Source organism: Salvelinus fontinalis, chromosome 31 (genome assembly GCF_029448725.1).
Source record: "Salvelinus fontinalis isolate EN_2023a chromosome 31, ASM2944872v1, whole genome shotgun sequence".
NCBI lineage: Eukaryota > Metazoa > Chordata > Actinopteri > Salmoniformes > Salmonidae > Salvelinus > Salvelinus fontinalis.
In genome coordinates this window covers 11974120-11999635 of record NC_074695.1, presented here as the reverse complement: position 1 = coordinate 11999635, position 25516 = coordinate 11974120, and the positions used below count along the sequence as shown (strand labels likewise).

At 45.3% G+C, this 25516-nt stretch overlaps 1 protein-coding gene across 1 annotated transcript in view; it reads right to left on the bottom strand.

Annotated features, from left to right (window-relative positions):
• The window catches only part of LOC129829547 (zinc finger protein PLAGL2-like), a 50814-nt gene that overhangs the window by 922 nt on the left and 24376 nt on the right, over positions 1-25516 (bottom strand). Inside the window, exons 2-4 of the mRNA XM_055891303.1 lie at positions 7668-7855; positions 7091-7551; positions 1-6994 (exon numbers count right to left, since the gene is read on the bottom strand). The exon at positions 1-6994 is cut by the window's left edge and continues 922 nt beyond it. Of these exons, the coding sequence (XP_055747278.1) occupies positions 5548-6994; positions 7091-7380 (1737 nt within the window). The 5' untranslated portion in view covers positions 7381-7551; positions 7668-7855 and the 3' untranslated portion in view covers positions 1-5547. The remainder of the gene's footprint in view (positions 6995-7090; positions 7552-7667; positions 7856-25516) is intronic.

Here is a 25516-nt window from a genome sequence, read left to right as displayed (position 1 = left end):
TAGAATTATTAGCATTTTAGAATTATTAGCATATCCATCTTCTCTGCTGTTATGTGTGGGGTGAGGTCTACTGTAAACTGTCATGTGTGGGGTGAGGTATACTGTAAACTGGGACAGATGGAGACTTGCCTTCTCTGTAGCAAGCCCTGTCTTGGCACAGCATGTTGAATATATGATCTTGTACAATATTAATTTCAAGAATGCCTGATTCTGTCTAGAAGCAAAAGTGTATTCTGTAGCTACTAGGCTGAGGTACAAGCCTTTTCCTGTCTAGAGACAACATGTACAAACCTTTTCCTGTCTAGAGACAACATGTATTCTGTACCTACTAGGCTGAGGTACAAGCCTTTTCCTGTCTAGAGACAACATGTACAAGCCTTTTCCTGTCTAGAGACAACATGTATTCTGTACATACTAGGCTGAGGTACAAGCCTTTTCCTGTCTAGAGACAACATGTATTCTGTACCTATTAGGCTGAGGTACAAGCCTTTTCCTGTCTAGAGACAACACGTACAAGCCTTTTCCTGTCCAGAGGCAACAGGTACAAGCCTTTTCCTGTCCAGAGGCAACATGTATTCTGTACCTACTAGGCTGAGGTACAAGCCTTTTCCTGTCTAGAGACAACAGGTACAAGCCTTTTCCTGTCTAGAGACAACATGTATTCTGTACCTACTAGGCTGAGGTACAAGCCTTTTCCTGTCTAGAGACAACACGTACAAGCCTTTTCCTGTCCAGAGACAACATGTATTCTGTACCTACTAGGCTGAGGTACAAGCCTTTTCCTGTCTAGAGACAACAGGTACAAGCCTTTTCCTGTCCAGAGGCAACATGTATTCTGTACCTACTAGGCTGAGGTACAAGCCTTTTCCTGTCTAGAGACAACAGGTACAAGCCTTTTCCTGTCCAGAGACAACATGTATTCTGTACCTACTAGGCTGAGGTACAAGCCTTTTCCTGTCTAGAGACAACAGGTACAAGCCTTTTCCTGTCCAGAGGCAACATGTATTCTGTACCTACTAGGCTGAGGTACAAGCCTTTTCCTGTCCAGAGGCAACAGGTACAAGCCTTTTCCTGTCCAGAGGCAACATGTATTCTGTACCTACTAGGCTGAGGTACAAGCCTTTTCCTGTCTAGAGACAACAGGTACAAGCCTTTTCCTGTCCAGAGGCAACATGTATTCTGTACCTACTAGGCTGAGGTACAAGCCTTTTCCTGTCTAGAGACAACAGGTACAAGCCTTTTCCTGTCCAGAGGCAACATGTATTCTGTACCTACTAGGCTGAGGTACAAGCCTTTTCCTGTCTAGAGACAACAGGTACAAGCCTTTTCCTGTCCAGAGGCAACATGTATTCTGTACCTACTAGGCTGAGGTACAAGCCTTTTCCTGTCCAGAGGCAACAGGTACAAGCCTTTTCCTGTCCAGAGGCAACATGTATTCTGTACCTACTAGGCTGAGGTACAAGCCTTTTCCTGTCTAGAGACAAGTCTTTTTGACCTTGAAGAAGAGGTCAATCTGTTAGTTCTATTCCATATTGTGGATGTGACGTCCTAGGGACGATGATGTGTCATGCTCACCATGCTCTCTGAAAGGCAATTGGATTACAAATCTCTGTTACAAATACTTGGTTGTAGAATATGTTTTGTTGTTGTGTTAATTATATACAATTTCACTAGAGAAGGCAACGCTGGTTACCCAACAGGCCTGAGAGGGGAGTGGGGGCACATGAAAGAAGGTATTAGTGAAAAGTCTATTAAAAAAATACTGTTTCTTTTGGAAGAGAAAAATACATAAAGATTGATCAAATCTACACATCAAACTAATGGCACATACATACACAGGATCAAATACAAAATTAAAAACACAGGAACATATAAGCTGAAATTGTAAAAGAAAAAAAACTATTTTTTTTAAAGATTGAAAGTGCTAGAATTCAGATTAGCTCACAGAAACCCAGGGAGGACAAACTCAATGCCAATGGCCTTTTCTTTTTTATCAATAAATGCTCAATAAATGAATAAAAAGATAAATGCTAAATTTGAGTGCTAGAATTTTGGCTGGAATTGGATATAGCCATGGTCTTTGAAAATGTACACGATGTACACAAAAAAAAATCTATGTTTTAAGGATAGCTTTTAAACAATTATATAAATATTTATATCCAATTACCACTATAAGAAAGAGGCAAATTCTTTCAAAGATGCGAACCACATCTTCACGATCAATCATTAAATGTTCCTAATTCAGATAATTTCTCAGCCTAGTGGAAGTGTCATGATGAACTTCGGGGATTCATACCTGAACGTATTACTTCACCAGTATTGATTGGTAGTGGGGCTATGTCACAACCAAACAAATGTTTCTTTTAAATTGTATTTATTTTCACATATTTGTCATTTTATAGGTCAGTCTAATTAGCTGACTGAAGAGGCAATAGTAGGCTCTGGTCGGTTGGTCAATTTGAATAACAATTCTACCATTATTAAAATGAAATAATCAAATGTTTATTTTAATGAGCAATTGTGCAAGATTTTGTTTCCTCTCCCCAGGTTTTGGGAAGAAAAATCAAAAATCAAATGAGGTGATGTGTTGTGTTGTTTCAAGGTCCTGTTTTAACAAACAGAAAAAAACATATCATATAACAGCAACAAAACGACTAAGAAATACCCCAGTCAGTCGTCCCATGCTTTGAATGTCAAAGAGCAGGCTGGTGACTTGTTTGTTCTGGATATCGTGTATTTGTTTTAGACCCTTTCCTCCTGAATCTAGGAAGCAGCTGAGTGAGGAGTACAGAGAGGAAGGGAAACAGTTCAAATCTGTACTACTGTGCATGTTTACATCTTGCAATGTTGAAATGTTCTCTGTTCTACGGTTGCTGGGCAACCGTAGCTAAAAGCAGCAATTTGTTTTGTTTTGCTTATGTTACATAGTTGTAGTTTTTTTCTTTATACTTGAAACTACATGTTTACTAATAGTTGCATATGGACTGGGCTGAGTACTCAAACAGACAAAGTCAAGAGAGTTTGAAAGTTGCAAACCAAGAGAATAATATATTAATACTGTTAATATCAGTACTCTCAAGATGCACTTTGACTTTCTTTTGACTAATGGACTTTATATAACCCATGTGCTGCGTGTTCCAAAGCCTATCGATCTATCAATCATGATGTCTGAAGGAAAGTGAAACATATCATCCATTTGTTGGCCATACCAGACAGGACATATTTTCCATCATACAAATATCCCTTACGTGATACAGAGCACGTATTATAGTTTTACAACTTTGGGCGTAAGTTTTCAACAGGCTAGTGAATATGAAAAAGGCATCTTAAAATCAGACCGCTAAATCAGGTTGTGTTTCAAACTGAGAAAATAGACTCTCAACGTCAGTCATTCTTTTTAAAAGTCCTACGAGACGATCAAAGACGTCTATGTAAAATCCTACTGGATTATTATGCCACTAACAGCCTACTAACTACACATTTGTCAAAGTCAACAATCCACATTTTTGTTTTAGTAGTACATGAACAGATAAAGATTAAATAGAGCTGAGAAAGCTACAAGGGCAAAGCTAATACTTCATCCATTTTTTATCAATAAAATGCCAGATACAGACAAATGTAAACCTGCCACATTAAAAACACTTTGTTTTAATACGTCTACCTAAATACACCTTACTGAAATAAAAGCAATTCTAATGTTCATTTTTTGACGAGATATTTAATACACTGCAATAACATTCTTTTACACGTTTTCCTTAACTGTCGTCATTGTTATTTTTATTTTCTATTCACATATGTCAGGGTTATTATTACCATGCATCTAACAGACTGAATATATATTTGTTTTCATAAAAATTAAAATCAGTAATATATGAGGTGCTCTAGTCCCTCCTTGGGGGGCGAGGAAAAGGATGTGACATATTGTTACTCTGGAGACTTCTTAAAAACCAATGCTGGAAGAATGACAGTTGAAGGAATGAAAATCCTCATGAGTCAAATAAGGACCTGTTTTCAAGAGCAGCTTTTATAGGAGGGGTATATCCTCCACATAGGGTCATCCTCACTGGCCCTGGTTGAGCAGGTCACGATTGTTAGGCCAAAGAGATTCCTAAAGTTAAAGAGACTTCTGTTAAAAAGTGCTGCTCTTGAGGAACCACATAAAACATGCATGACTTGGCATGTTTTCTACTGACTCAGCTATTTTCACATCTGCTTTTCATTAAATATGTGGGCGCTGTGTTTGGCGGCAGTGATTATCAACGTTAAAATCTACTCTCTGTTTTCACTTATCTTCTACTTTCTGCACAACTGATGAGTCGGAACAGTAATCAGTTATTCCATTTTTTTTAAGAGTACTTTTTCAAGACAGATATTTTTGTTGTGTGGTTGTAGCCTATATTGGAGGAGGGTAATGTCCGTGGGGCAGTATCACTTTAGTCCTTCACTAATCTTTCCCCCCTGACGATGATGATGACAGACAAGGGTGTGTTTCTGGGTAGGTGGTTCAGACTTTTACACTCACATGAGAGACAACCTAGCATGTTCAGTCACATTTGAATAAGCAAGAAAATTATATTTCACCCACTTCAAAACTAGTGTTCTGGGTCACTAGGCTTCTGGGTAACAATATTGTTTTAAACAATTTTCTCTAAAATTAAGATTTTTTTCTTAATATTATGACTTTATAAAGTAACAATACCACGCCTGCAGATGCTGCCTCCTGACTACAGAATAGAGGGAGGTAAGTGATGAGGGGGGATAGGTTAGTGGTAGAGGTTAAAGAACTAATTCACGGCAACTCACAGTATTATACAGAGCCGTGATCACATGGAACTCCCTTCCATTTCCAGTTACTCAGCAAACAGAAGAATTACCTTAAAAAAAACCCGGATTAAACTAAATCTCATGGAATAGAGGGGACTGTGAGGTGACACACACACACACACACACACACACACACACACACACACACACACACACACACACACACACACACACACACAGACACTCTTAACACACACATTATATTTTAGATGTATTGTTTGTACATCGTTGTATTTTAATGTGACTGTCCCTGTGTATCAGTGTATCAGTGTTTTGTTACTTGTCGTGTTTTTTGTGTAACCCAGGAAGAGTATCTGCTGATTCTGCAAGAGCTAAATGGGGATCCAGCTAAACAAACAACAACAAAGCGAGAGGGATTCAATCATCATAGCTAAAGGATAGAAAGAATGGCCGAATAAAAGCTCCTTAGTTTGAAAGTTTCTCATCTTTTCCTTTTGTTTCAATAAAGGGTTTAGTTTCCTCTGGAGCTCAATCAAAAGCTTTTATGCACTTCAATTAAGGCTTCTAAGTGTTCAAGTGTTGTTATGTCCACCCTTGCAGCCAGCAGGCCCCTTGGCCCCTGGGTGTGAGGCAGTGAGCTGAGGATAATGGCGTAGGGGCCGGGCCTGGGGGCCCCTCATTGGAAGGCCTGGTGAAAGCGAGGCAGGGTGGTCGTGCTGAGGCTGGAGCTAAACACTGGCGGGTGAGGGTGCAGGGGGGCCCTCATTGGAAGGCCTGGTGAAAGCGAGGCAGGGTGGTCGTGCTGAGGCTGGAGCTAAACACTGGCGGGAGAGGGTGCAGGGGCCCTAGACCCAGGCCCCCACTGGAGCCCTGCTGCTCCTGAGGTTGAGGTTGCAAAGAGGTATGGGTAGGGTTAGCAGCTGTGGCAGCGGCGTGGTGCTCAGTGCCACGCAAGGATGACGATGACGAAGAGGAGGCAGCAGATGAGGTGTACCCCATGACTAGTCCTGCTGTGCTGATGGGGGCGTTGTAGGGGGGCAGGTTGAGGGGCAGGAAACCCAGCAGGTGAGAGAAGTCCATGTTAGCAGTGCACAGAGACTCAGCGATGACAGCAGGGCTCTTGGACAGGAGGGGGCCACCACACAGCTCGTCTGTCAGGCCTGAGGGGTGCTCTAGTCCCTCCTTGGGGGGCGAGGCAGCAGCATGATGATGATCGCCTGAGTGGTGGCCTGGCAGCCCACTCTGCAGATCCATGAGAAAGCTCTCCATCTCCACTTTGAGGGGCTTGTCCAGCAGGTATGAGCTAGATCCCAGCTGGTACTTGGGCGGCGGCTGGGTGTGCTGTTGCTGCTGGTGCTGTTGGGGCTGCTGCAGGTGGGGCAGCGGGGGGGAGTTTTGGATGTGGTGGTGATGGTGGTGGTGGTGGTGGTGGTGGTGCGGGGGATGGAGGGGGGGCTCCATGTGGCAGCCCATCCCCATGGCAGCGGACAGGGAGCCAGGCATCAGAGAGTGGTGGTGGCCCACCTCAGGGTTGGACATGGCCTGGAGGTGGTGGGGGTTGTACATGCCCATGGGGAAGGAGGTGCCGCTGGGGAACGGCTTGGCCAGCATGTGGTCTTTGTTGGAACCCATGCTGCACATCATGGGGCTGAGCTCCTCTTTGACAGTGCAGGGGGAGGAGCCAGAGCCCAGCATGCCTTGCATGTCCAGAGGCTCCGTCTTTATCTTCAGCAGCTCCTGAGAGTGGCTCTTCTTCACATGCCGCGTCAGGTGGTCCTTCCTGCCGAAGCGCTGGGCGCAGTACTGACACAGGAAGTCCTTTCTGCCGGTGTGGACCACCATGTGGCGACGCACGTCCTTCCGTGTGTAGAAGCGGCGGTCACAGTGGTCACACGGGTGCTTCTTCTCCTTGGCACCTCCGGAGGACTTGCCCGAGTGGCTCTTGAGATGCTCCAGCAGTGCAGGGGTAGTCTCGTAGCTCTGCAGGCACACCTTACAGGTGAGGTCCCCAGCCGTGGCTGAATGCATGGCCACATGACGCTTGTAGCCCAGCTTGGTGTTGTAGTGCTTGCCACATTCCTCACACTTGAAGGCCTCTTTGTTGGGGTCATGGGTCTGCAGGTGGTTCTTCAGGTGATCTTTGCGGTGAAACATTTTCTCGCAGAACGAGCACTGGTGAGTTTTCTGTGGAGAATGTGTGGCCATATGCCTGGATAACGAAGAGAGTACAGTATGAGAGAAAAGTTAGTCAGTGAAAGTGTTTTAGAGGAACTGTTTAAAAACTCTTGGTGGAGTGATGTTTTACCTGAACAGTTTATATTTGGAGCTGAAGGCCTTAGGACAATGTGGCTGGGAACAGTGGAAAGGTTTCTCTCCCGTGTGACAGAAGGCGTGAAGCCGAAGCTTATCCTGCGAACCAAACCAAGTCCCACACACCAAACACTCGTTGCCGCTGGCTCGCGCTTCCCTCTCCCTCTCTCTGTCTGTGCGTGGCAGGGTAGTGTCGCTGTACAGCTTGGCAGCGGCTAGTCGTTCCTCGTCCTCCGGCGTCAGTGCTGTAATATGGCGTGGAGCATCGGCGGCACCAGCTGCCATGGCAGCCCTAGGGTGCTGTTGCCATGAAATCCCGGCCGTGGCTTCCCTGCCTTCCAGGCTCTACGTGGGGTGTGGTGGAGTGCAGTGAAGGGCGTACTCCAGGCAGGGCTGGGTAGGGCTTAGGAGGGTTACGGTCTGGGCCTCAGATAGTGCTGCTGTTGTCAATGTCTGCTGAAAAAACAAAAGTATTTGTGTACTTGTTGTTGCACTATGATGTGAGAGTGCAACTGTGAACATTTTCAAAGTCCAGAGTTATTTCAATGGTGGTGCGAGAAAGCAAAGATAACCTCTCTCCTCCTTTCCAGAACGGGTCTTCCTTCTGTCTATGGATCTCCTCTCTCTCTATCTGTCTCTCTGTGTCTCTGTATCTCTGTGTCTCTCTCTCTGTCTCTCTCTCTCTCTCTCTCTCTCTCACCCAGTCCCAACAGCTATGGTTGGGGGTGAGTAGGAAATGTTGCTCTGCATCTTTATTCCCCTGTAAAGAAAAGAAAAAGCAATGAATTAGTATGTGAATACTCTTTCTCCTATTTAAGTGTATTCATGTATTTTTTTGCCAATGACCCAATAAAGAATATTCATTCTTCAATCTGTATCTCCGAAGGTTTGCTTTAAAATGTAAAGCTAATGATTCAATCCGTGTCGCTGAAGATCTGCAATAAAATTTAAAGGTAATTTCCGATTGAACAGACATATGCAGCGTTTCACACGGGGGACCAGTATGAAAAGAAAATATGAAAATGTATGAACTCTCTACTGTAAATCGCTCTGGACAAGAACGACTGCTTAAATTACTAAAAATGTTTAAAAAGAAGAATGTAAAATGAATCCACCCCCCAAATCCGAGCCTAATCTGAGACTGATATAGTTTTTCTGCGATGAAAATGGAAAAACAGACTTGACTTGTGACTGACAGAGCTGAGTTCCAGTCCAAACACCCGTTGGGCACTAGGGGGCACTAAAGGACAATGTGGCATCGTGGTACACAACTACAAAGTGACTAATAGGAACGTCTGTTTGAGACAGTTCATTCTCAGTCGTTGAGTCATTCAGCCATTCCACTCGTCACAGTATTCATCTATGTAAAATGTCAACGTCTTATTCACTGAACGTTAGCCACGCGTTACCACGTATAGCACATTCCTGTTGTGTGCTTGGCTTCATACATGTCCTCATCATGTCGTGTGACCCCCCCCCCAAAAAATGGTGGGTGCACAAAGCAGGCATTGTGTGTGTGTGTGTGTGTGTACATGCATGTACATGTTATGAAGCTGGATAAGGCTCACATAATCCCACAGAAAACAGTGAATCACACGCAGCCCCAGGGTATGAGGGGGGGGGGGGGGGGGGGGGGGGGTTACCATAAATGAACCGGTTGCTGCGGTACCAGTCTATCTGCCTAAATTCATCAGATTCCTCAAAACTACTGTAAAAGTCCCTTTAAATAGGAACAACACTTGTCTAATAAGGTCAGTTGAAAATGAAAAGCGTTTCAGAATGATACTGTAACTACATGTCTGGATACAGTTTCATTCCTCAGTGATATTTCATATAATAATAATAGTAGCCATTTAACAGACGCTTTTATCCAAAGCCACTTACAGTCACGTCAAGCATACGTTTCTTACACCATCCAAGTAACACTGTTGCACCATGTCTTTAAGTCACCTCTGCTGTCACCTCCGTGGCCTCTAGGACCCCTCTCCTTCCACACAGCTAAGTCACATGGTCAAGTCCAAGGTCACCCTGGTCTGGCTCCTGCTAACCACACTGTCACCTGTGCCCCCACACTTGATATACACACAGGAAACTGTTGAGAGTCAAAAACCCAGCAGTGTTGCAGTTCTCGACACAAACTGGTGCACCTGGCACCTACTACAATAGCCCACTCAAAGCACTTACATCATTTGTCTTGCCCATTCACCTTCTGAATGGCACACATACATAATCCATGTCTCAATTGTCACAAGGCCTAAAAAAAATGTTTTATTTAACCTGCTTCCTCCCCTTCATCTACACTGATTGAAGTGGATTTAACAAGTGACATCAATAAGGGATCATAGTTTTCACCGGGATTCACCTGGTCAGACTATTTCATGTTCAGAATGTTTTGTACACTCAGTGTAAACATACAACACACACACACATACACATACAACACACACACACACATACAACACACACGACACACACACACAGACACGCACACAACACACACGACACACCGACACTAACCCAGTTCCCTCTACCCCCTCTCTGTTGATAGGTGCAGTGTGATCTCTGGGATTCTCTGAGACACTGACTGGGTACAGGTTTGAGTGATATGAATAAATGACATTAGTAGGCGCATGTATATAGATGTGGTTAAGAGTAGTTGACAGCTGTGTTGGGGAGCTCATTACACAGCAGGATGGGTTCGGGTGACACTCCTCCCACTGAACAGCCCCAGGAAGTCCTGGTCTATTGTGGAGCCGCACAACAACGCACATTCCTGGTCGGCATCACACCATGACCCCTGACCCCTGCCAGTTCTAGTCCTGCATCACACGGCGTACACTACACCTCACACCATGACCCCTGACCCCTGCCAGTTCTAGTCCTGCATCACACGGCGTACACTACACCTCACACCATGACCCCTGACCCCTGACAGTTCTAGTCCTGCATCACACGGCGTACACTACACCTCACACCATGACCCCTGACCCCTGACAGTTCTAGTCCTGCATCACACGGCGTACACTACACCTCACACCATGACCCCTGACCCCTGACAGTTCTAGTCCTGCATCACACGGCGTACACTACACCTCACACCATGACCCCTGACCCCTGACAGTTCTAGTCCTGCATCATACGGCGTACACTACACCTCACACCATGACCCCTGACCCCTGACAGTTCTAGTCCTGCATCACACGGCGTACACTACACCTCACACCATGACCCCTGACCCCTGACAGTTCTAGTCCTGCATCACACGGCGTACACTACACCTCACACCATGACCCCTGCCAGTTCTAGTCCTGCATCACACGGAGTACAATACACCTCACACCATGACCCCTGCCAGTTCTAGTCCTGCATCACACGGCGTCCACTACACCTCACACCATGACCCCTCCCAGTTCTAGTCCTGCATCACGACGTACACTACACCTCACACCATGACCCCTGACCCCTGACAGTTCTAGTCCTGCATCACACGGCGTCCACTACACCTCACACCATGACCCCTGCCAGTTCTAGTCCTGCATCACACGGCGTCCACTACACCTCACACCATGACCCCTGCCAGTTCTAGTCCTGCATCACGACGTACACTACACCTCACACCATGACCCCTGACCCCTGACAGTTCTAGTCCTGCATCACACGGCGTCCACTACACCTCACACCATGACCCCTGCCAGTTCTAGTCCTGCATCACACGGCGTACACTACACCTCACACCATGACCCCTGCCAGTTCTAGTCCTGCATCACACGGCGTCCACTACACCTCACACCATGACCCCTGCCAGTTCTAGTCCTGCATCACACGGTGTACACTACACCTCACACCATGACCCCTGACCCCTGACAGTTCTAGTCCTGCATCACACGGCGTACACTACACCTCACACCATGACCCCTGACAGTTCTAGTCCTGCATCACACGGAGTACACTACACCTCACACCATGACCCCTGACAGTTCTAGTCCTGCATCACACGGAGTGCAATACACCTCACACCATGACCCCTGACAGTTCTAGTCCTGCATCACACGGCGTACACTACACCTCACACCATGACCCCTGACAGTTCTAGTCCTGCATCACACGGAGTACAATACACCTCACACCATGACCCCTGCCAGTTCTAGTCCTGCATCACACGGCGTACACTACACCTCACACCATGACCCCTGACCCCTGACAGTTCTAGTCCTGCATCACACGGAGTACAATACACCTCACACCATGACCCCTGCCAGTTCTAGTCCTGCATCACACGGCGTACACTACACCTCATACCATGACCCCTGACCCCTGACAGTTCTAGTCCTGCATCACACGGAGTACAATACACCTCACACCATGACCCCTGCCAGTTCTAGTCCTGCATCACACGGCGTACACTACACCTCACACCATGACCCCTGCCAATTCTAGTCCTGCATCACACGGAGTACACTACACCTCATACCATGACCCCTGACCCCTGACAGTTCTAGTCCTGCATCACACGGCGTCCACTACACCTCACACCATGACCCCTGACAGTTCTAGTCCTGCATCACACGGAGTACACTACACCTCACACCATGACCCCTGCCAGTTCTAGTCCTGCATCACACGGCGTACACTATACCTCACACCATGACCCCTGACCCCTGACAGTTCTAGTCCTGCATCACACGGCGTCCACTACACCTCACACCATGACCCCTGACAGTTCTAGTCCTGCATCACACGGAGTACACTACACCTCACACCGTGACCCCTGACCCCTGCCAGTTCTAGTCCTGCATCACACGGCGTCCACTACACCTCACACCATGACCCCTGACAGTTCTAGTCCTGCATCACAACGTACACTACACCTCACACCGTGACCCCTGCCCCGCCGGTCCTAGGCATTACATACCTAACATCCAATAACTAACGCTTCCTACATCAAAACACCTAGCATCTACACCAGGACTCAACAACAAGACTCGTTTCTGCTATGTCATGTAATCATCTCAGGACTAATAACAAACCACCAACATGTAACTGAGCTCCACATAAGACCTCTTCATCAGCCCCGTAATATATAGTACTAACCAACACCTCCATCAATCCCTACCTAGAACTATCCCACCATCTAACATAATGACCTCCTGAAACCTCCTGAAATCCCCATACTCTCTCCATCTCTGAGAGAGTAAAATGTAAAATGTACAAGTCCCATTGTAAAAACCTGCCCACACATCAGTACAGTCCGTGCAGTGAAACCATCCAGGTCGTTTTCTGTCATTTATCAACCACTAACAGCTTCATACTGTGTGTGGCCCTTCTGCTCTTTGATATGTGTATGAGCTATACACGCTATGTTCCTCTGATGATTTAAATGTCCTTTACTTTGTTCTTTATTTGTCTTTGTTCGTTTCCCCTGACCCATCAGGCTCCGCCCCTCGCCCTCCCCGGCAGGGACCACAGTATTGGCACCAGATGCCCGCACCCCGTTCATATTCAAGTACTTCAAGCAACAAAATGGTGCCAATCTCTCAACCACCTAACCTTCCAAGTAGTCAGAGAGGGTAGTCGGGAGGTAGTCGGGAGAGTAGTCGGGAGAGTAGTCGGGAGAGTAGTCGGGAGGTAGTCAGGGAGGTAGTCAGGGAGGGTAGTCAGGGAGGTAGTCGGGAGGGTAGTCAGGGAGGGTAGTCAGGGAGGGTAGTCAGGGAGGTAGTCAGGGAGGGTAGTCAGGAAGGGTAGTCAGGAAGGGTAGTCAGGGAGGTAGTCGGGAGGGTAGTCAGGGAGGGTAGTCAGGGAGGGTAGTCAGGGAGGTAGTCAGGGAGGGTAGTCAGGAAGGGTAGTCAGGGAGGTAGTCGGGAGGGTAGTCAGGGAGGGTAGTCAGGGAGGGTAGTCAGGGAGGTAGTCGGGAGGGTAGTCAGGGAGGTAGTCGGGAGGGTAGTCGGGAGAGTAGTCAGGGGGGTAGTCAGGGGGGGTAGTCAGGAGGGTAGTCAGGGAGGTAGTTGGGAGGTAGTCAGGAGGGTAGTCAGGAGATAGTCAGGGAGGTAGTCAGGGAGGTAGTTGGGAGGGTAGTCATTGTCTACCCAGGGGGCAGAGTAAAGCATTGTCTACCCAGGGGCAGAGTAAAGCATTGTCTACCCAGGGGGCAGAGTAAAGCATTGTCTACCCAGGGGGCAGAGTAAAGCATTGTCTACCAGGGGGCAGAGTAAAGCATTGTCTACCCAGGGGCAGAGTAAAGCATTGTCTACCCAGGGGGCAGAGTAAAGCATTGTCTACCAGGGGGCAGAGTAAAGCATTGTCTACCCAGGGGCAGAGTAAAGCATTGTCTACCCAGGGAGCAGAGTAAAGCATTGTCTACTCAGGGAGCAGAGTAAAGCATTGTCTACCCAGGGGGCAGAGTAAAGCATTGTCTACCCAGGGGCAGAGTAAAGCATTGTCTACCAGGGGGCAGAGTAAAACATTGTCTACCAGGGGGCAGAGTAAAACATTGTCTACCCAGGGGCAGAGTAAAGCATTATCTACCAGGAGCAGAGTAAAGCATTGTCTACCAGGAGCAGAGTAAAGCATTGTCTACCAGGGGGCAGAGTAAAACATTGTCTACCCAGGGGCAGAGTAAAGCATTGTCTACCCAGGAGCAGAGTAAAGCATTGTCTACCCAGGGGGCAGAGTAAAACATTGTCTACCCAGGGGCAGAGTAAAGCATTGTCTACCCAGGAGCAGAGTAAAGCATTGTCTACCAGGGGGCAGAGTAAAGCATTGTCTACCAGGGGGCAGAGTAAAGCATTGTCTACCAGGGGGCAGAGTAAAGCATTGTCTACCAGGGGGCAGAGTAAAGCATTGTCTACCAGGGGGCAGAGTAAAGCATTGTCTACCAGGAGCAGAGTAAAGCATTGTCTACCAGGGGGCAGAGTAAAGCATTGTCTACCCAGGAGCAGAGTAAAACATTGTCTACCAGGGAGCAGAGTAAAGCATTGTCTACCAGGGGCAGAGTAATCTACTGTCCACGCTGACAATTGTCAGTGCTGAGTGTTTCCATGCATTGCAGACAAAAATAGAATCTACTGAGATAGCAAATCAACATCCAGGAAGAGTATCGCATCACAGGTCCATTTCAAACAGGCCAAAACAACAACTACCCCCTGACAGAGAACTACACGGACAGCACGATGTTGTTTAACAAGACTACCATGTATAAAAAGGTTTCTCTATGAGAAAACCCTTTCACATGCAACTGTCTAGTCTAAAACCTAGAACCTAGTCTAACTGTAGTCTAAAACCTAGTCTAACTGTCTAGTCTAAAACCTAGAACCTTGTCTAACTGTAGTCTAAAACCTAGAATCTAGTCTAACTGTCTAGTCTAAAACCTAGAACCTTGTCTAACTGTCTAGTCTAAAACCTAGAACCTAATCTAACTGTCTAGTCTAAAACCTAGAACCTAGTCTAACTGTAGTCTAAAACCTAGAACCTAGTCTAATTGTCTAGTCTAAAACCTAGTCTAACTGTCTAGTCTAAAACCTAGAACCTAGTCTAACTGTAGTCTAAAACCTAGAATCTAGTCTAATTGTCTAGTCTAAAACCTAGTCTAACTGTCTAGTCTAAAACCTAGAACCTAGTCTAACTGTAGTCTAAAACCTAGTCTAACTGTCTAGTCTAAAACCTAGAATCTAGTCTAACTATTGTCTAAAACCTAGAATCTAGTCTAACTGTCTAGTCTAAAACCTAGAACCTAGTCTAACTGTAGTCTAAAACCTAGAATCTAGTCTAACTGTAGTCTAAAACCTAGAATCTAGTCTAACTGTCTAGTCTAAAACCTAGAACCTAGTCTGACTGTCTAGTCTAAAACCTAGAATCTAGTCTAACTAGTCTAAAACCTAGAATCTAGTCTAACTAGTCTAAAACCTAGAATCTAGTCTAACTGTCTAGTCTAAAACCTAGAATCTAGTCTAACTGTAGTCTAAAACCTAGAACCTAGTCTAACTGTCTAGTCTAAAACCTAGAATCTAGTCTAACTGTAGTCTAAAACCTAGAACCTAGTCTAACTGTAGTCTAAAACCTAGAACCTAGTCTAACTGTTGTCTAAAACCTATAATCTAATCTAACTGTCTAGTCTAAAACCTAGTCTGACTGTCTAGTCTAAAACCTAGAACCTAGTCTAGCTGTAGTCTAAAACCTAGAACCTAGTCTAACTGTAGTCTAAAACCTAGAATCTAGTCTAACTGTCTAGTCTAAAACCTAGAATCTAGTCTAACTGTAGTCTAAAACCTAGAATCTAATCTAACTGTCTAGTCTAAAACATAGAACCTAGTCTAACTGTAGTCTGAAACCTAGAATCTAGTCTGACTGTCTAGTCTAAAACATAGAACCTAGTCTAACTGTAGTCTGAAACCTAGAATCTAGTCTGACTGTCTAGTCTAAAACCTAGAATCTAGTCTAACTGTCTAGTCTAAAACATAGAACCTAGTCTAACTGTAGTCTGAAACCTAGAATCTAGTCTGACTGTCTAGTCTAAAACCTAGAATCTAGTCTAACTGTCTAGTCTAAAACCTATAATCTAGTCTAACTAGTCTAAAACCTAGAACCTAGTCTAACTGTAGTCTAAAACATAGAACCTAGTCTAACTGTAGTCTAAAACATAGAACCTAGTCTAACTATTGTCTAAAACCTAGAATCTAGTCTGACTGTCTAGTCTAAAACCTAGAACCTAGTCTGACTGTCTAGTCTAAAACCTAGAACCTAGTCTGACTGTAGTCTAAAACCTAGAACCTAGTCTAACTATTGTCTAAAACCTAGAATCTAGTCTAACTGTCTAGTCTAAAACCTAGAACCTAATCTAACTGTAGTCTAAAACCTAGAATCTAGTCTAACTGTCTAGTCTAAAACCTAGAACCTAATCTAACTGTAGTCTAAAACCTAGAACCTAGTCTAACTGTAGTCTAAAACCTAGAACAGAAATTCCCTTCCACTTTCCAACTGTTCCAAGTGTCTTTGGTTTTGTCCAAGATGAAAGAGCTTCCACATTCCTTTCCTTTGGGGTCAGGGGTCATCTTGTACACTGCTCTGGCTCCTGCATGTGGAGTTGTTTTAACCCTTTCACAGTCACACTGCTGAAATGAGGGGCGCTAGGCCTGAGGGCACAGAGTAGTCAGGGCAGTGAGAGCTGTGAGAGCAGAGGGCCTGAGGCTACAGAACCTGCTCAACTAAACCACTGAGATAAATATAGAATATAGAAACTGAGTTCAGCTTCCTGAGCTTAGGTGACAACAGCCGCACTCACCAGGGGAGAGGAGGGGCAAAACACTGATTACAAAAAATATTGTGACAAATATACATAAATACACAAACAAACTCTCATATGTCTTGCAGGTTATAGCAGTGTCACCTTGTGTGAATATATTGGTAGTGTAACCTCTGTTTGCATTATCTGAGAATATTATGACATGCCAGTATAGCATGTCTGACTCGTTTCAAAGTACAAGAGGATGTGTGAGAAAGGGAGTTCCCAGAGCTGGAGTTCCCAGAGAATTGGACAGATCGATGCTGGGAGATATCATAAGAGAGGGTGTGGGGGAGAGCTTCTGGGAGAGTGAGTGAGTGAAAGATAGGGAATGAGAGAGAGAGGGTGAGCGAAGGAGAAACTGAGTGAGGGACTGAGAGGAAGGATGAATAGAAACACAGAGAGAGACTGCAGGTCTGGAGGGAGGGGAGGGGGTCACTTGCAACAGTGGAATTCACCTTTAGCGATAGTGTAGTGACTCCACAGTGGAGGTTTGGCAAGTCATGCTTTACTAACCACATTGACAAAAGAGTGACAGGGGAGGAAGGGGAGACACTCCTACAGGCAGGACCAGATAGGAGAGCAGAAAGGAGAGTGAGGAGGGAGGTGTTCCGTTGAATAGCATAGCTCCTTGCATAGTGAACTGCTCAGAGAGGACTATATATGGTGACCAACAACAATGATCAACGCAGTGACCAACAAGTTCTGAATGTGTGCTTATGAGACTGCAGTCAACTTTTCTCTCTGAACAAGTCCACCCCTCTGTTGTCTCTCCCTCCCTCCTTTCCTCTCTCCCACCATTCACATAAATGGGCAGGTTTCAGTTCCTCTAATGGTTGTTGGCTTTGACAGCCTGGTCTTATAGACTAGACGTAACATAGTATACGTAAATGTGTTATCTGAGTTTTTTTTTTTAATTATATATATTTTACTTCAGTTTATTTTAGTAAATACTTTAACACTTTCTTTTTTTAAACTTCATTGTTGGTTAAAGGCTTGTAAGTATGCATTTCACTGTAAGGTCTACCTACACCTGTTGTATTCGGCGCATGTGACAAAGAACATTTTATTTGATTTTACTTGAAATTCGGGACACTCAAATTAGTGTATGTTAGTTTTGGTATGGTCACATAAGACAGAAGGCAAAAACTAAAGTAAAGTGGTTGGTTGGGGTGGATGGATGGATAGGCATATAATCCAAACATCTAGCAACACAAAGGTTGTGTGTTCGAATCTCATCCTTCCACTGACCTTACTCCTGACCCTTAACCCCAACCTACCTAACGTTAGCCACCTAGCTAACGTTAGCATTAGCCACCTACCTACCATTAGCCACAACAAATACAAAATGGATGATGGACATCCACAAATTAATACATACCACATTAAATGTAAATCCAGGACACTCCAATTAGTATGATATTTTACGTTTGGTATGGTACGTCTACCCCTGAGTCCAGGTTGGTTTTGACCTCCTGGTGTGGAGGATTTTGTAGAGTTGATGGGGGTGGGGAGAGGGGACAGAAGAGGAACCCCTCCCTGGCACGCCTGAAGAAGACTCTGTGCCAAACCCGCACCTTCCCGGCAGTTGGAGCCAGTAGGCCTGGACAGGCAGCAAGCAGTGGGGTCGGGATGTGGCCAAACAACTCTGTGCTCTGCCCGGGCTAAAGATAGCCCCTGTGGTTGTGGAGGCTCATCTGACAGTTACAGGAACACCTCCATGAGAGCTCTCTCCTCAGTTCACTTTTCACTGTTGGATCTTCCAAGTCAGTTTGTCTTTCATTTTATGAGACTTTTGTAAATCCAGCACAAATTATGAGTGATTGAAACCCAGGGGAAGTATTTATTTTTTCACACTAAAACAGCCATGAACCCTTTTCACCTGTAAGACAACAATAAAAATCATTGACAAATCTGTGGTAACCAAAGAGATTTGCAACAGGTACACTCTGCCTCTGGTCACTTTCTGTGTTGTATCTACTCCTGTGTGTGTCTATGGGTACATCCTGAGACAGTAATGATAGCGGGAGGTCACCTGGGTTATTGGGTTAAGTCTGAGTTCATACTGCTTCCTTTACTCAGTTCTGTTACACCACATACCCTGAGATTGTTGTGTATGGGGCGGATGCGTTTCAGGGGCACTGTTGTGTATGGGGCACTGTTGTGTATGGGGCACTGTTGTGTGAGGGGCACTGTTGTGTGAGGGGCACTGTTGTGTGAGGGGCACTGTTGTGTATGGGGCACTGTTGTGTGAGGGGCACTGTTGTGTGAGGGGCACTGTTGTGTATGGGGCACTGTTGTGTGAGGGGCACTGTTGTGTATGGGGCACTGTTGTGTATGGGGCACTGTTGTGTATGGGGCACTGTTGTGTGAGGGGCAGATGCGTTTGAGGGGCACTGTTGTGTGAGGGGCAGATGTGTTTGAGGGGTACTGTTGTGTGAGGGGCAGATGTGTTTGAGGGGCACTGTTGTGTGAGGGGCAGATGTGTTTGAGGGGCACTGTTGTGTGAGGGGCAGATGCGTTTGAGGGGTACTGTTGTGTGAGGGGCACCTACCAAAATAAACAGTCTAGATTACAGTACATCCTGCATGGTGAGCGATTGGGAGGAACACCGCCCACTACACACCAACCCATGACACTGTACCTTGACTGGATAAACAGAACTGTCACCTCTGTCTCCTTCGTGTGTAGTGCCACACCCAGTCACTCACCTGACAGTAATTCTCCTTGACCAAACGCCTTTAACACACCCTATATTCATTCCCTGCATTACAACAAGTGGGGAAAGAAAATACACCTGGGCTATATACACAACCCTCCTGTGTTCACGCTCTGATTGAGACTCTAAAACAAGGCTCTTTCATAGAGCTATCTATCAGAGAAACACACTAAACACACACCTAATAACTATTCTATTAAAGCCACACAATGGACTTTATGACTGATTCTCTCAAACAACAACACGCTCAATGTGGTGTATAGTCTACTGAGAACTCTCAATGTGCTGTATAGTCTACTGAGAACGCTCAATGTGCTGTATAGTCTACTGAGAACTCTCAATGTGGTGTATAGTCTACTGAGAACTCTCAATGTGCTGTATAGTCTACTGAGAACTCTCAATGTGCTGTATAGTCTACTGAGAACTCTCAATGTGGTGTATAGTCTACTGAGAACTCTCAATGTGCTGTATAGTCTACTGAGAACTCTCAATGTGGTGTATAGTCTGCTGAGAACTCTCAATGTGCTCTATAGTCTACTGAGAACTCTCAATGTGCTGTATAGTCTACTGAGAACTCTCAATGTGCTGTATAGTCTACTGAGAACTCTCAATGTGCTGTGTAGTCTACTGAGAACTCTCAATGTGCTGTATAGTCTACTGAGAACTCTCAATGTGCTGTATAGTCTGTTGAGAACTCTCAATGTGCTGTATAGTCTGCTGAGAACTCTCAATGTGCTGTATAGTCTACTGAGAACTCTCAATGTGCTGTATAGTCTGCTGAGAACTCTCAATGTGGTGTATAGTCTACTGAGAACTCTCAATGTGCTGTATAGTCTGCTGAGAACTCTCAATGTGCTGTATAGTCTACTGAGAACTCTCAATGTGCTGTATAGTCTACTGAGAACTCTCAATGTGCTGTATAGTCTACTGAGAACTCTCAATGTGCTGTATAGTCTACTGAGAACTCTCAATGTGCTGTATAGTCTGCTGAGAACTCTCAATGTGCTGTATAGTCTGTTGAGAACTCTCAATGTGCTGTATAGTCTACTGAGAACTCTCAATGTGCTGTATAGTCTACTGAGAACTCTCAATGTGCTGTATAGTCTGTTGAGAACTCTCAATGTGCTGTATCGTCTACTGAGAACTCTCAATGTGCTGTATAGTCTGCTGAGAACTCTCAATGTGGTGTATAGTCTGTTGAGAACTCTCAATGTGCTGTATAGTCTACTGAGAACTCTCAATGTGCTGTATAGTCTGTTGAGAACTCTCAATGTGCTGTATAGTCTACTGAGAACTCTCAATGTGCTGTATAGTCTGTTGAGAACTCTCAATGTGCTGTATAGTCTACTGAGAACTCTCAATGTGCTGTATAGTCTGCTGAGAACTCTCAATGTGGTGTATAGTCTACTGAGAACTCTCAATGTGCTGTATAGTCTACTGAGAACTCTCAATGTGCTGTATAGTCTACTGAGAACTCCCAATGTGCTGTATAGTCTACTGAGAACTCTCAATGTGCTGTATAGTCTACTGAGAACTCTCAATGTGCTGTATAGTCTGTTGAGAACTCTCAATGTTCTGTATAGTCTGCTGAGAACTCTCAATGTGCTGTATAGTCTACTGAGAACTCTCAATGTGCTGTATAGTCTGCTGAGAACTCTCAATGTGCTGTATAGCCAGCTGAGAACTCTCAATGTGGTGTAGTCTATTCAGAACGCACTGGGTAGAGACATCTGGACGACACAAGGCGTCCTCTTAACGATGGCACGGGATGAAACAGGACTAATTAGAAAATGAACAGGCTCAACAAACAAAGACAAATTAAACAGTGCTTCCCTCCATCCCACCCAGAACTAACACAGTGTGGAGAGGAAGAGGGAGGGAGGGAGAGGGAAGGGGAGAGTGTGGAGAAGAAGAGGGAGGGAGAGGGAAGGGGAGAGTGTGGAGAGGAAGAGGGAGGGAGGGAGAGGTAAGGGGAGAGTGTGGAGAGGAAGAGGGAGGGAGGGAGAGGGAAGGGGAGAGTGTGGAGAGGAAGAGGGAGCGAGAGGGAAGGGGAGAGTGTGGAGAGGAAGAGGGAGAGGAAGAGGGTGGGTCTGCCTCTGCTCAGTGTCTCTCTACCAACCTCCAGCAGCGCTATCAGTCACACCAACAGGAAAGAGGGATGTTTGGGGGTGCTTGTATCTCAATCGTACTCTTTCATGAAGATACGGACTATTTGTTTAGCTCTTTATTCAATATTCATTGTTTGACCCAAATTATGTGTCAATTTCCAACACTTCATCAAATTGTGTTTAACAACCAACTATTTGCAAGAAGTTGAATATATGTTTTGAGGAACTATCCAAATGTAGAGATTGAACAGTGTGTGTGTGTGTGTGTGTGTGTGTGTGTGTGTGTGTGTGTGTGTGTGTGTGTGTGTGTGTGTGTGTGTGTGTGTGTGTGTGTGTGTGTGTGTGTGTGTGTGTGTGTGTGTGTGTGTGTGTGTACCTGTTTTCCTACCTTATCATGACCCTAATGTCCTACTAATTCACTCGAATGTCCTGACAAGGTCGGAAAACAATAACTTTTTTGAAAAGTTTTAAGCTTAAGGGTTAGGTTTAGGGTTTTGGGGTTACGCTTAGCGTTGAGGTTAGGGAAAATAGGATTTTTTAATGGTCAAACATTTGTACTCCCCAAAGTCATGACATTTCACGAAAATAAAGCTGTGTACGTTTGTGGAGGTGAGTTTGGGGAAACCCCTTCTGGCAGGGAGTCCTGGTCGTAACAGAGCTCTACAGCAGCCAGAGCAGCGGGTGTACTGCCAGCAGGCGCTCCGCCAACAGCCCCCCCATCTCTCTCCCTCTGTACCTCTCTCTCCCTCTACCGCTCTCAACCTCCCTACACATCTCTCTCCCTCTATCTCCCTACACCTCTCTCTCCCTCTACCGCTCTCTACCTCCCCACACATCTCTCTCCCTCTACCGCTCTCTACCTCCCTACACATCTCTCTCCCTCTACCGCTCTCTACCTCCCTACACATCTCTCTCCCTCTACCGCTCTCTACCTCCCCACACATCTCTCTCCCTCTACCGCTCTCTACCTCCCTACACATCTCTCTCCCTCTACCTCCCTACACATCTCTCTCTCTCTACCGCTCTCTACCTCCCTACACCTCTCTTTCCCTCTACCTCTCTCTACCTCCCTACACATCTCTCTCTCTACCTCCCTACACCTCTCTCTCCCTCTACCTCTCTCTACCTCCCTACACATCTCTCTCTCTACCTCCCTACACCTCTCTCTCCCTCTACCGCTCTCTACCTCCATACACCTCTCTCTCCCTCTACCGCTCTCTACCTCCCTACACCTCTCTCTCTCTCTACCTCCCTACCGCTCTCTCTCCCTCTACCTCCATACACCTCTCTCTCCCTCTACCGCTCTCTACCTCCATACACCTCTCTCTCTACCTCCCCACACCTCTCTCTCCCTCTACCGCTCTTTAACTCCATACACCTCTCTCTCCCTCTACCTCTCTCTGCCTCCATACACCTCTCTCTCCCTTTACCGCTCTCTACCTCCATACACCTCTCAATTCAATTCAAGAGCTTTATTGGCATGGGAAACACCTCCCTACCTCTCCCTCCCTACCTCTCCCTCTCTACCTCTCCAACCCTACCTCTCCCTCCCTACCTCTCCCTCCCTACCTCTCCCTCCCTACCTCTCCCTCCCAACCTCTCCAACCCTACCTCTCCCTCCCTCTCCCTCCCTACCTCGCCCTCCCTACCTCTCCCTCCCTACCTCTCCCTCCCTCCCTCTCCCTCCCTCCCTCTCCCTCCCTACCTCTCCCTCCCTACCTCTCCAACCCTACCTCTCCAACCCTACCTCTCCAACCCTACCTCTCCAACCCTACCTCTCCCTCTCTACCTCTTCCTCTCTACCTCACCCTCCCTACCTCTACCTCACCCTCCCTACCTCTACCTCTCCCTACCTCTACCTCTCCCTACCTCTACCTCTCCCTCCCTACCTCTCCAACCCTACCTCTCCAACCCTACCTCTCCAACCCTACCTCTCCCTCCCTACCTCTCCCTCCCTACCTCTCCCTCCCTACCTCCACACTTGTTTGTGTTTCTTTAACACATGGTCATGGAGCATGCTCAGATATAACTGACAAACATCTTCACTTTCAGATCCCAAATAAACAGACATTATTAGGACCTGCCAAAATGAGCATCCTAAACTGAATGCAGTAATCAATAGCAAAGTTTTACGCAAAAAGTTAACAATAATATATATAGTACCAGTCAAAAATTACCTCTAAAATATACAGTACCAGTCAAAAGTTTGGACACATCTACTCATTCACATCTACTCATATTTTTATTATTTTATACATTGTAGAATAATAGTGAATACATCAAAACTATAAAATAACACATGGAATCATGTAGTAACCCAAAAATATATTTTAGATTTTTCAAAGTAGCCAAGCTTTGCCTTGATGTCAGCTTTGCACACTCCTGGCATTCTCTCAACCAGCTTCACCTGGAATGCTTTTCCAACAGTCTTGAAAGAATTCCCACATATGATGAGCACTTGTTGGCTGTGGGTTGAGGTCGGGTGATTGTGGAGGCCAGGTGATCTGATGCAGTACTCCATCACTCTCCTTCTTGGTCAAATAGCCCTTACACAGCCTGGAGGTGTGTTGGTTCATTGTCCTGTTGAAAAACAAATGATAGTCCCACTAAGCGCAAACCAGATGGGACGGCGTATCGCTGCAGAATGCTGTGGTAGCCATGCTGGTTAAGTGTGCCTTGAATTCTAAATAAATCACAGACAGTGTCACCAGCAAAGCACCCCCACACCATCACACCTCGTCCTCCATGCTTCACGGTGGGGACCACACATGCGGAGATCGTCCGTTCACCTACTCTGCTTCTCACAAAGACACGGCGGTTGGAACCAAAAATCTCCAATTTGGACTTGGATTTGGATCCAATTTGGATCAGATTTTCAGGTCAGATTTTCACAGGTCCAATGTCCATTGCTCGTGCTTCTTGGCACAAACAAGTCTCCTCTTCTTATTGGTCTTTTAGTAGTAGTTTCTTTGCAGCAATTCGACCATGAAGGCCTGATTCACACAGTCTCCTCTGAACAGTCAATGTTGAGATGTGTCTGTTAATTGCACTCTATGAAGCACTTATTTGGGCTGCAATTTCTGAGGCTGGTAACTCTAATGAACTTATCCTCTGCAGCAGAGGTAACTCTGGGTCTTCCTTTCCTGTGGCGGTCCTCGTGAGAGCCAGTTTCGTCATAGCGCTTGATGGATTTTGCGACTGCACTTGAAGACACTTTCAAAGTTCTTGAACTTTTTCCGGATTGACTGACCTTCATGTCTTAAGGTATTGATGGACTGTCGTTTCTCTTTCCTTATTTCAGCTGTTCTTACCATTCTTACCATAAGGTGAAATAAAATCAAATAAAAAAATATGGACTTGGTATTTTACCAAATAGGGTCATCTTCTGTATACCACCCCTACCTTGTCACAACACAACTGATTGGCTCAAACGCATTAAGAACAAATAAATTCCACAAATGAACTTTTAACAAGGCACACCTGTAATTGAAATGCATTCCAGGTGACTAACTCATGAAGCTGGTTGAGAGAATGCCAAGAGTGAAATCTGTAATCAAGAAAAAAAGGTGGCTACTTTGAAGAATATGAAATATAAAATATATTTTGATTTGTTTAACACTTTTTTGGTTACTACATGATTCCACATGTGTTATTTCATAGTTTTGATGTGTTCACTATTATTTTACAATGTAGAAAACAGTACAAATAAAGAAAAAATGAGTAGGTGTGTCCAAACTTTTGACTGGTGCTTTATATCAGACACTGTAAGAATACAGGAAGCTTTCTGTCACTCATTACTGTTGTTATAACGGACAGGAATCTCAGAAGACTAGATCTACACATTACTGTTGTTATAATGGACAGGAATTTCAGAAGACTAGATCTACACATTACTGTTGTTATAATGGACATCTCAGAAGACTAGATCTACACATTACTGTTGTTATAATGGACATCTCAGAAGACTAGATCTACACATTACTGTATCTCAAGGACAAATGATCTAAAAAAAAAAAAAAAAAAAAATGTCAGGTTTGGAAATTGTCTATTTTTATCAGTTTATAAACTGAGTGGTCAGTATTTCTAAACATCTATGAACTGACGGTTCAGACTGTTTGATTGCTTGTTCAGCTACAAGATAATAACTGTGCATTTTAAAGGATTAAAAGAATGAAAAGATACAAATCAACAAATGTATGATTCTGACTATTTGGACATGATATGTTGTACAATACTGGGCATAAAGCCTCCGATCAATCAATAATCAATAAGTGTTTAGTCAACCCGTCGGCCCGGGTTCCAACAACAATAACAGTCTAT